General features: G+C 52.9%; 1 protein-coding gene across 5 annotated transcripts in view; it reads right to left on the reverse strand.

Moving 5' to 3' along the window:
- Positions 1–12031, reverse strand: part of NUMA1 (nuclear mitotic apparatus protein 1) — a 70845-nt gene that overhangs the window by 9074 nt on the left and 49740 nt on the right. For all 5 annotated transcript variants that reach the window (XM_077762193.1, XM_077762192.1, XM_077762194.1 and 2 more), the window contains exons 5-14: positions 11305–11387; positions 10614–10694; positions 8825–8912; positions 7243–7363; positions 6575–6732; positions 6166–6283; positions 5946–6063; positions 5455–5595; positions 3859–3981; positions 309–3707 (exon numbers count right to left, since the gene is read on the reverse strand). In XM_077762193.1, coding sequence (XP_077618319.1) covers positions 309–3707; positions 3859–3981; positions 5455–5595; positions 5946–6063; positions 6166–6283; positions 6575–6732; positions 7243–7363; positions 8825–8912; positions 10614–10694; positions 11305–11387 — 4430 coding nt within the window. The remainder of the gene's footprint in view (positions 1–308; positions 3708–3858; positions 3982–5454; positions 5596–5945; positions 6064–6165; positions 6284–6574; positions 6733–7242; positions 7364–8824; positions 8913–10613; positions 10695–11304; positions 11388–12031) is intronic.

Here is a 12031-nt window from a genome sequence, read left to right on the forward strand (position 1 = left end):
AAGGAATTAATTTTTTTTAAATGCCAGTTTGGCTCATTCTAGTCCCCAGTGGCCTCTGGATTCTCCACTGCAGGTATGCCTCCCTAGCACAGCGTGCCTCTATAGAATGGACTGATGGCCTTCACAGCTGGACTCCCAAAGGATGAAGCCTTCAGAGAAGGAGAAGCTACAAATGTTTTGTTTAGGACAGTAGGGGGCAACATATTTGAACTCTATCAAGCCACCCAGTGAGTGAGGGGAGACCAGACGGAACATTGTTCCCTCTCCCAGGTCTGATCTTTGGGGCAAGGTTGAGCTGCGTATCTTACCTGGGCAGTGAGTTTCTGCCTCTCATCCTGGAACCGCTGCCTCTCCTCCAGAACCTTGACCTTGGCACTCTCATACTTGGCAGTCATCACCTCCAGCTCCCGGGCAGTGTTCTGTGCTTCCCGCTGCATCTCAGCCAGACGGGTCTCGGCATCAGCACGCACGGCTGCCAGCTCTTGGCCATACTTCTCCCTGGCCTGGTCCAGCTCCACTTCCAGAAATTGCCGGCCAAGGCTGGCCCGCTCGCCCAGCCCCCGGTTCTCTTCTGCCAGAAGGCCATGAGCCTTCTTCAGCATGCTGAGCTGCTCTGCATAGCTGGCTTTCTCGGCCCGCAGCTGCTGAGCTGCTCGCTCTTGTTCTGCCAACTTCTGCCGCAGGGGCACTAGCTCCCCGAGCTCCCGCTGGGCTCGCATCAGCTCTGCCCGCAGCCCACCGGCCGCCTGCTTGCTTTGCTCCAGCTCCTCACGATGGCGTTTCTCAGCGGCCGCCTGCTCAGCCTGCAGCTGCTGGCACAGGTGCTTGGCGGGCAGCAGCTCGCTCACCAGGGCCTGAGTGCTGGTGTGCTCAAGCTGGAGGGCAGAAAGGGCCTGCTCCTTCTGGAAGAACTTTTCCTGCCATGCCTTTAATTCTTGGCCCAGCTCCTCTGCTCGCTCTGCCTGTGAGGCCAACTCCTGCCGCAGGCTCTCTGAGGCCACTCGCTGTTTCTCTGCCTCTTCCCGGAGGGTCTGGACCTCCTCCCGCAGAGCAGAGCTGCGTTCAGCGGCCCTGGCGCTGTTGCTGGCAGTCTCTGCCTGGAGTAGGCGCAGCCTCTCCTCTAGCTTCTGGCTCTTCTCTGACTCAGCTATGACCAGCCGCTTCAACTCCTTGCTCTCGCCCTCTTTCTCCAGGACCTGGCGGTTCAGGATAGAGACCTCCTCTTCCAAGCTGCTGATGAGGCTGTTTTTCCTCTCTGCCTCCTGCTGGCCGCGGGCCACTTGGGTCTTCCACTCATCCTCAGCCTTGCTATGGTCTTGGACCTTGGCACGGAGGGTGGCCAGCTCCCTTTGGGCTGCAGCTAAGGTGTCCTGACTGCGCCCCAGCTCCTGGGCCTTCTCCTCTAAGTGGCCCTGCAAGGCCTCCAGAGCAGCAGCCTGCTCAGTGCTGGAGGCACGCTCACGCTCCAGGCTGCGCTCCAGGCCCAAGGCCTTCTCCTGGTGCTCCTGGCACTGCTGCTCCAGCTTGCTCACCTCTGCCTGCAGAGCCTCCAGCTCAGGGCCTTTACGCTCACTCTTTCCAGTAGCCTCAGACTGTGCTCCTGACCCAGAAGGGTCGTCTCCACTGGCCATCCCTAGAGATCGCTGGCCTTCCTCCTCTTTCTTGGCCAGCTGTGCCTTCAGTCGCTCCATGGTCTGCTGAAGCTCCCCGAGCTCTGTTCTCTGGGCTGCCTCCTGTCCACGAAGCTTGGCCAGCTCCTGGTCCTTCCCCTCCTTTTCCATCAGGGCGTGGGCCAGGGCTTCCTGAAGGGTAGCAAACTCCACGCGCTGCTCATTGAGAGCATTCTGCAGCCGCATCTCCAGCTCTGCCTTGGCGGCCTTCTCCAGGGCCAGGTCAGCTTGGGCTCGGCCCCGCTCCTGGGTTAGGCGGGCCACCTCCTTCTCCTGCTGCCCACGCTCCTCCTGCTGCTGGCTCTGGCTCTCCATCAGCGCAGCCCGCAGTCTCTCTAGTTCACTGCCCATCTGCTCTGCCTCCCGCTCCATGGCCTGTAGTGCAGCCTGTGTGCTGCAGAACTGGCGTCCCTGCCGCTCTTCTGGCCACTCTGACTCTCTGTCTCCTGCCCTCGGGGGCTCCTTGAGTAGCTCGCGGGGAGCTGTTTCCTGCTGCTCCCCTGTCTTGCGCACCAAGGCCTCCAGGCGGGCCACCTCCTTGCTGGTGGCGGCCATCTTCTCCTGCAGAGCCGAGAGGTCATCTGCAAGCTTCTGGGCCCTGACCTCCTTCTCCTGGACCTGCTGGAGCGCCCTAGCCAGGTTGGCATGGAGCTGAGCTAGTTCACTCTGCTGCCGGCTTATCTGGAGCTCGCTATGGGCCTCTATCCCTGCCACCTTCTCCTTGGCCTCCTGTAGTTCCTGGCGGGCCTTCTCACATTCCTCCTTCAGGGTCATCAGCTGCTCCTGGAACATGGCACCATACTGTGCCTCCTCCTGCTGGCTGTCCTCGTACCGCTCGCGCCAGGTGGCCACCTCCTTGGCAAGCTGTTCACACTCGCCCTCAGCTTCGCGCTGGGAGACTACAGCCTCTGCTAGTTCCTGCCGCAGGGCTTCCATCTCGGCCTGATGAGCCTCCCCAAGCTGCCGTAACCGGGCCTCCAGCCCCTTACGCCCAGCCTGCTCTTCTTCTAGCTCCTTCCGCTCCTGCTTCTGCTGTTCCACCAGGCACCGGGTCTCCGCCTCCAGCTTGGAGATGTGACGCTGCTGCTCCTCCAGGGCGTCCGTGGCCCTGCGCTTCTCCTCTTCCAGGCTGCCCTTGGTGATCTTCAAGGACTCCTCAAGAGCCCGGACCTGCTCCTGGAATTGGCCCTTCTCCAGGGCCACCCGTTCTCTCTCAGTTGCTTTTTGTTGCTCAGACCTTAGCTGGGTCTTTAGCTCTACCACCTGGGCCTGGGTCTCCCTCTGCTCCTGGCGGGCTGCCTCAACACAAGCATGAAGTTCCTCCACTTTTTGGCTCAGCTCTGCCTTCTCCTGCTGAACTTGAGTCACCGAAGACTGGGCACTGTCCCGGGCTTCCTTAGCAGCCTGAAGCTGCTGTTGCAGGACCTCTAGCTTGGCAGTCTTCTCCTTCTCCAATACTTGCAGCTGCTGGAGGGCCAAGTCCCTCTCCCTTAAAGAGGCCTGCTGCTCCTCAGCAGCAGCAGCCAGCTGCTGGGCATGGTCTCGCCTGGCTGCCTCCTGCTCCTGGGCAGCTTCCTCTAACTGCTTCTCCTTTTGCTTCAGGCTGCTGCTCAGCTGCTCCACCTGCTGGCGGAGACCCTGAGAGGCCTGTTCTTGTTGCTGGAGGGTCTGCGCTAGCTGGGCCTGCTCCTTTTTGGCCTGCTGCTTCAGGCCAGCCAGTTCTTGATCCTGCTGCTGGACAGTGGCTTTGAGGGTGGTGAGCTCAGCAGTCACTGTGGTCACCTGGGCAGACAGCCTGGCCTCCTGAGCCTGAGAGGCCTGCTCTACCTCTTCTTTGGCCTGGCTGAGGTTGGACAAGGAGCCCTGCAGCTCGGCAATCAGACCAGCCAGCTGCTGCTTTTCTTCTTCAAAGTGGCTGCGCTCAGCGAGCAGCTTGGCTTCCCTCTGGCCCTGCTCAGTCTCCAGAGCCTCCACCCTGGCTCGGAGCTGGGTGTTGTCTGCAGCAAGAGAGGCTGCCTCCTGCTTCAGGGTTTCCAGCTGGTGAGATAAAGAGACAAAGAGGATAAACACGACTCCTCAGTCACCATGGACCCCGTGAGAATTAAGGGACAGGAGCCTGAATGTACCAAGCACAGATCCACGCCAGCCCCAGCACACAGGTCTTATTACTGCTCCTGTGCGTTCCTACCTGCAAGGCGTCACCCAGCACTTCACCCTTCTCCCGGGGTGGGTTTTCTCGCAGCTGGGCCAAATGTTCTTCCAGCTGTGAAAGTTTTCCCTGAAGGATTTCGTTCTTTTCTTCAAGGCATTTCTGAGAGTAAAACAAGAGCCTCATGGGAACAGGGGTGGGACAGGCACCACGTTACCAACAAAATATGGAGCCCTACCACCCTGTTATCAAGATCCCTTGGGGCGCCTGGGTGGCTCAGTTGATTAAGTGTCCAACTTCCGGCTCAGGTTGTGATCTTGTGGTTTGTGGGTTTGAGCACGTCAGGCTCTGTGCTGACAGCTCAGAGCCTGCTTGGGATCCTCTACCCACCCCCTGCCCCTCCTTGACTCATGCTCTTGCTCTCTCAAAAATAAACAAACAATTGAAAAAAAATCTCCCAGGACACCTGGGTGGCTCAGTGAGTTGAGCATCTGACTTCAGCTCAGTCATGATCTCAAATCCCATGAGTTGGATCCCTCCATCAAGCTCTGTGCTAACAGCCTGGAGCCTGCTTCGAATTCTGTGTCCCCTTCTCTCTCTGCCCCTCCCCCACTTGTGTGCGGTCTCTCTCAAAAATAAACAAACATTAAAAACAAAAACCAAAAAAACTCCTGTTCCCGTGACCTAAGAAAAAACTCAGAAACCATGGACCGGGGATCATGAGGAAACTGATTTTCTAACCTTAGTTTCAGGGATGAATTAAATCATATGACTTGCTAATAATTTCTTCTGCCACTGACTTCACTTCATATTTCCTTTAAAAAAGTTTTTGTTTCCCTTACTATATGCTCTTCCTCCAACAAGTCTGGGCTCCCAAATTATCCAGACACTCACCAGCTTAAAAATATCCCTAGCCTTTCTGGGCATCAACAGCAGCACCCACAGCACCTCCCACCCCCAGCTCCACCTCCTCCCGTTGCTCACTAAGCAGCTGCGAGGACTATGCTGGGTCCTCTCTGAATTCGTGATCCACCTGACAGAGATGGGAGGTAGCTATTGCTGTCCCTCTTTTGCAGAGCAAAATCTAAAGCTCAGATATTAAGTGCCTTGCCCTTGGGCTACAAGGTTAATAAATGGTAGAATGGGGTTCTTAAAAATAGCAATAAAAATAATAGTGGGGCACCTAGCTGGCTCGGTTGGTACAGCGTGTAACCCTCGATCTTGGGATTATTAGTTCAAGCCCCACACTGGGTGTAGAGATTACTCAAAAATAAAATCTTTAAAAAAATAATAGTAACTAATTCACTGGAAGCTTACTTTGCACCACACGATGTATGCAGTACCTTACAATGGCTGATGAGGCAGCTACTCATTATTTTTCCCACTTTACAGAAAGCATGCTTAGAGAGAAAAAAGGCCAATTAACTTGTCCAAGAACCACACCTTGTAAACCGCAAAGATAGGACGCAAAGGTGGTGTACTGGATGTAAGCCTACAATCTTTCCATTACGGTGCACGATTAAACTTTCAAGAAAAGACAGCTTAATTCCGAAAGGGCCCAAAGAATAGAGCGGTAAATGGAATTCAGCTTTGAACAGGTACTGTGACCCTGACACCCCAAAGCAGAAGGGTTACCTTGTCCTGCAGGGCTGTGCTGAGCTCCTTCTCGAGATGGGCCTGTTTCTCCACCCACTCTCGAGTGGCTTTGCTGTGCTCTTCTGTCAGCTCATTGAGGGCACCCTGAAGTTGCTGCAGGTGACTGGCAAATTCCCGCAGCTGAGACAGACAAGTGGGAGTCCCCAACACCCAAGGTCAAAACTAGTACCACCACTTCTGTATGCCTCCCAAACTCCAGGGGCTGTAGGTGTCCAACTATCCCCCTAACCCTGCTCAAACCGGTTACAACCAACCATTTCTTTAACTCAGGACTCAAAATTTAGGGCCACAACCCCATCCCTGGCAACAGCCAATTATGGGACAAGGAAAGGGCCGAAGTATGCAGGTCTCTGCAGAGACCGGAGCATAGGACAGATACCAGGACATTCTTTTCAACCCTCTCTTCGGAATCCTCCAAACTCAGCCCCAACAGGCCTCCAAGTGGAGACTAGACTCCCCCCAGCCCTCACCTTAAAGGAAAGGTCCCCATTCTCCTCAGAAAGTTGGTTAATTTTGCGATCCATCTGGCTCTTCTCTGTCTTCAGGTCCTGGCACTGCTTCAGAGTTTCATGGAGCCGCACAGTGAGGCTGAGGGAGGGGGGCAGTTAGAAAAGACAGTAGCACCCTCACTTCCACTCCATGGGTGCGGGGTGGGGTGGGGAGCTGGGAAGAAAGCAGGGAGGATTATACCTCTCATTCTTGCCACGGAGCTCCTCAAGCTCCCTGGGCTCCGATGGGCTGGCCGCCTGCTTCTCGTTGAGCAGAGCCAGGCGGTCAATGCGCTGCTGCATCACAGCTATCTGCGCATCTGCCCCCAAGGAGGGGAGAGGAGGAGAGCGGAGAGTCAGCACAGAACTAAGGAGAAGAGAGGAGGAGGAGGCGGCATCCAATCTAAGGGAAGGGGAGGATGGGGGCAAGGGCAGCACCAGACACCAGGTCAGCCTGACTGGCCCATGGCTGAACCCTAAGCTCCAGAGCCAACAGAACAGACACCACAAAACAGAGGGGCCTGTTCCTCACACAAACCTGGCACTTTCCTGGATAAAAAACCTCAATGCTGCCCATTCACATGCCATCTGCCAGCGTGCCAGGTGCCTACCCTTCTCGGTGAGGAGCTTGCGGTTCTCTGCCAGCTCCAGCTCCAGCTCATCTCTATTATTTCTCTCATCAGCGAGCTGTTTCTTCAGTCGTCTCATCTGGAATTGTGGCGTCTGCAGGATGTCGCCCATCGGGGAGGCCGGAGAACCTGAGAGGAAGCTGAAGAAGGAGATGCCATGGTCAGAGTCCCAAGTGTGAGGGCTGAAGGAAGGGAAGAGCAACAGGCAGGGATGGGCAAGCAGGACTCTAGGGATGTGAGCACTGGCTGGGAGACTAAGCACCTTGGCTCTGTTGGCACCTCATGCCTCATGACTGACCTCGAGAAAACTTTTCTTCTCCCTTCTCCAAGCCTCAATTTCAATTTTTGTCCAAAAAAAAATTTATCCTCACCTCTACAGAGCTGCACTGAGAAAAGGGACTTTAGCATGATCTCCAAGAAAGAAAGGGATTCCATAAACAGGGAACAGCCTTTGAGGGAGGCCTTCCACCAAAAATGGATGCCAGTCAATTCCCCTCATTAACACTGGGGCAGGTGAGAACATCTACAGGACACTCCAAGCGTAGTCTGATGATGTGAACAGGCTGGTGAACAGTGTCAGCCTCTAGAATGCAGGGATCTGAAGACTGGATGTTGAGGCCCCACCCCAGGAGAGGAGGCCCAGCACATACTTGTTCCCACTGGAAGAGGCAACCTTCTGTAGCTCTAGGAAGCGAATCTCCCTTTTGGCCTGGTGGCTGGGTGGAGACAGCTCTTCAGAGGTGGCACTGGAGCAGGTAGAAGGGACAGGAGCTAGAGCAAGGAGCAAACCAACCACACAGAGGTTAATAAAAGGGGGAACAGATTTGCATCTTTATACAATTTGAGAACTTGCCTGAGTGGAAGTGGATCCACAGACAATTATATCTAAGCTCAAGAGTGAGGCCACCAGGCAGAATATGAAACCTGGCATCTGGGTTATCCAGAGGTCAGTGTTCCTCAGCCCAGTCAAGCAAGCAGCTTCTATTTCCACAGCTCAGCAAGTGCTCGAGGACAGCATAGGGGAGTGAGGGTGTTCTCCTGGCTCAGAGACCAGACCAAGTGCTCATGCTTTCCCCTCCATCCAACACTGCCGAGGCAGCCTGGGGGCCCTGAGCAGGATCTCCTCTCAGCCCAACAACTTCTCAGATGAGAGCCGCTGGCCTCTTTTCTCAACTCCTCCATTCTAACATCTTGTCCTGCCAACACAACCTCTTAAAACCTCCTCCTCCCACGGTTCCCACTACCACTTTCACGCGGCTCTCCTAGTCTCCCTATCTGCCCCTCCCTCCCACACCCACACTCTAAGCTCCCAGAGTTCTGCTGGGGGCTCCCTACACTGCCCACAGTGCCCATGGCTTCAATGGCCATCACACACTGACCTGTAAACCCATAACCTGGTCCAGAGCCCTCACCTACATTCTAGACTCACACTTTCAACACCTCCATCTGAAGGGCTGAAGAGGGACCTGAATATCAGGAACATCAAATTCAGTGGCTGGAAGACAACCTGCCTAAACCCACGCCTTACATCTCATCATCATTAGAGACCCTCTTCATCAGAAGACAGGGGGAGCTCTCACCCTTTCTAGCATACTTCCAGCATGACATCTGCCTTCCCACCTAGAACACGAGCTTCATGTGGGGAAAAGCCATTTTTTAGACACTACTCCCAGCTTCTAAGCCTAGAGTAACAATTGCTTAAAAAATAAAAAAACAGGGGCTCCTGGATGGCTCAGTCAGTTGAGTGTCTGACTTCAGCTCAGGTCATGACCTCACGGTTTGTGGGTTCGAGCACCACATTGGGCTCTGTGCTAACAGCTCAGAGCCTAGAGCCTGCTTTGGATTCTGTGTCTCCCTCTCTCTCTGCCCCTCTCCTACTTGCACATGCACACACTCTCTATCTCTCTCAAAAATAAAACGTTTAAAAAAGTTTTAAAATAAAAAACAGAAAAAAAGGTTATGTGTGGGGTGATCAAAGACAACTTAACAGAGATGGGATCACTTGTAACGTCCTGCTCAGGTACCGCCAGGCAGCAGGAGGAGCTTGGTAGGAACTGGGATGATGGCAACATGGCCCAGAAATCGACCTATTCCATTACGCACACTTTTCCCGAGCACAAACTCTGCCTGGCGCTGGGACCTGAAACAACCCCCCACGGCGTTTCTCAACAATTCGGGGTCCTAGCAGTGTCCAACTCAGACAGGGCATCCTCAGGACTGGGCCCTGCTTACCTTTCTGCAAGAAGTTCTCTAGGTCCTCATTCAGGTTCAGCCCATCCTCATGATCCAGCACAAATTTGAGTATGACTGCTAACTCAGCCTGAGCCAGAGACAGAGAAGAGGAGCATCACTTCGGTGCCAGGGAGGCCTGAAGAGATGGAGGGGTGCCACACCAGCAGTGCCAGTCCCAAGAACTGCTGAAGACCAGTCTTCCCCTCAAAGCCTATAGCTCCCAGTCCAGCTGAGAACATTCTACTATAGATGTGTTGCCCTGCTGGCCCCCTCCCCCTCGGTTCCTCTGAAGATGCACCAGGGTCAGAGAAGAGTTCCTATGTGACTTCACTCCTGACCACAGAGAAGAAAATGGGCAAAAACAGTAGCGCTGTCAGAAAGTTTTTATACATAATTATGTTGCCCTCTTCCAAATGACCCTCACTGTTGTTCTTGGTGTGAGTGAGAACACCTCCAGGGCTCATCCAAAGCTTACCTACCAGCTCAGCTGTAAAATCTGCCCTTTTCTGTCTCAATTCCAAAGCTACAGAGTTGATCTGATTTTTCTGGCCACCCTGCTATATAATTCCTTACCTTTTAGAATTCCTGTTTCTGGGGCACCTAGGTGGCTCAGTCGGCTAGGCATCCGACTCTTATTTTGGCTCAGGTCATGATCTCACAGTTCATGGAATCAAGCTCCATGCTGGGCTCTGTGCTGACAGCACGGAGCCTGATTGAGATGCTCTCTCTCACTCTCTGCCCCTCCCCTACTCATACACACTCTCTCCCAAAATAAATGAACTTAAAAAAAAATTATCTCTACCAGGTCTGTGGCCAGCTTGCAGCAGAGAAAAGGTTAAAGGAAGGAACCACCCATTCCTCCCACTACGTGAAAGGCCACAGCTCTCTGCGCACTGCTCCCTGACCCCCCAGTCACCTACATTACCCACTGTGGCACCCCAGCTCCTCCTGCTCTGGGAAATAAAGGACAGCTGCTCATGCAAAGCCAACATCAGGCCCCACATGGCAGGTAGTTCCTAGAAACCAGGTCATTCCCTCTACAGTGAAGCCAATACAGCAACTCTTCTTCACTTACGGACCAAATAGAAGAGGGGAGAGAAGGTAATAGCTCTGAGCTAGACTGTCATGATGGACAAAGATATTCTCTGTCACTAACCCTTCCCATTACAGGAAAGGAGGAAAAAAGTGGAGTGACAGTTTGTGTAAAAACATACACACTCACATGGGAACACATACATGAGGAAACAATAATTTCTATATATTATCCAACACAGTACAGTTACAACTATAGTTAACTATATGTACATGAATGGGGCACTTGGGTGGCTCAGTGGGTTAAGCATCTGACTCTGGGCTTCAGCTCAGGTCAAGATCTCACGGTTTGTGAGTTCAAGCCCCCATGTCAGACTCTGTGTTGATAGCATGGAGTCTGCTTGGGATTCTTTCTCTCCCTCTCTCTGCCCCTTCACTGCTTATACTCTCTCTCAAAATAAATAAATAAACATTAAACACACACACACACACACACACACACACACACACTCACACGAAAAAGGACTTGGAAATATATCCCTTAAAAGTTAACAGTTATCTCTGGGAATGAGATTACTAGCAATTTTATTTCCTTCTTTTGTATTTTTCAATATTTTCCAGACATTCTATAATGAATGGCTGTAATTACTACAACATAATTTTTTAAAAGAACAGTATATGTTGTTGAAAGAAAACCAGTGGAGTGAGGTGAAGCACAAGCTAGGCCCACCAGGTGTGGTGGAGGCACAGGGCTTACCTGAATCTTATACTCAAATTGTTCCCAGTCTCTGGGACTTTTGGAGCTCATGGTGGAGTGGTATAAGAGCAGCATGGTCATCTAGAAGCCAAAGAGAAGACAGTCACTGAGCAGGGTTATTTCTTCTCAGTGCTCCCCTCTCTGGGCTGTTCTGGGGACTCTGAGATATTCTGAAGGCTTTTCCAGAGCTCCTAGCACTCAGCAGCCCCAGGTCCCTGCCCTTAACTGCACCAGGAAACACCTGACTGAGGACTCACGGCCCACTGTACAAAAAACCTGGTGCACAACTGAATTCCTGAACTCATGGAATGTAACTACGAAGCTTAAACTGCCCTCTATAGGCCAGCACCCAGACACAGGAGAGGGTATGAAGGAGACTGAGCTAAAAAGAAGACTATGACAATTGGGTGAGGCCCAATTCCTGCCAGGTCTTCACTGAAGCTAGTACATCTCTCTGTCATAGGGCACGGGCTCCAAGAATCCTTGGGCTGAATCAGCCTCTGCCTCAGCCAGGTGGCTGACGGGCTCCAAGAATCCTTGGGCTGAATCAGCCTCTGCCTCAGCCAGGTGGCTGACCTCCAACCTGCATGAGCCCCAGAAATAAAGTCCCCACTACTTCCCCTGGGTTAAGAGAAGGCCTGGCAGGTCCATCTAGTGCCACCCTCCTACCCATCTGGTATTCCATAGGTACCTTGGCCAATTCCAGCTCTGACCCTTCCATCACCTTCTGCACGGACACCAGGCATTCCAGAGAAGAGGGATGTTTTCGGTTTTCTGTAATGAGGACAATGCAGAAAACAGGGTGAACTTCCTGGACACCATCTCTGAGATCATGAGAACACCTCAGAGTAGAACAGAATCACCATCTCTGGTGGGGCTAGGAGACTCCTTACTCCTACATCCTCTCTCCCCCAATATATACATTTCCACCTGAAGTTAGCTTTATCCTAGGTCAGTCCAGGAACTACAGGGATAGTAGGCTATGTAAAAAGCAGGCTACAAATTCACAGCAGCACTGAGACGTGACACTCCACTTACCCACCCAATGCATCAACTCCTGCCCAGCACCAGAGAGAAGGAACCAGAGAGTCCAGGTTACTCTACGGTCTTGTTCTAGGTAAGGTCGTAGAGGAAGCCTAAAGCTGAGTCAGACCAGGACGACTAGGGACACCTGGTTCTTCTGCTGTTTTGCCAACTATTAACCTTTGCTTTATTTAAATCTATTATCACCTCTCCCATAACTCTCCTGAGGGGGTGATGGCTGATAGCTCCCATGTCAAAGGGGAGGACTCTGTGTCCATGACTGTACAGGGAGGGAAATTGACACTGCGCTACCTATGCATCTGTTCTTACTACCCACAAACCTTAAAAGCAATTATTATCTTTATTTTATAGACAAGGAACCTAGGTCCAGAAAG

This window comes from Crocuta crocuta, unplaced genomic scaffold (assembly GCF_008692635.1).
Source record: "Crocuta crocuta isolate KB4526 unplaced genomic scaffold, BGI_CrCroc_1.0 scaffold306, whole genome shotgun sequence".
NCBI classification, from domain to species: domain Eukaryota; kingdom Metazoa; phylum Chordata; class Mammalia; order Carnivora; family Hyaenidae; genus Crocuta; species Crocuta crocuta.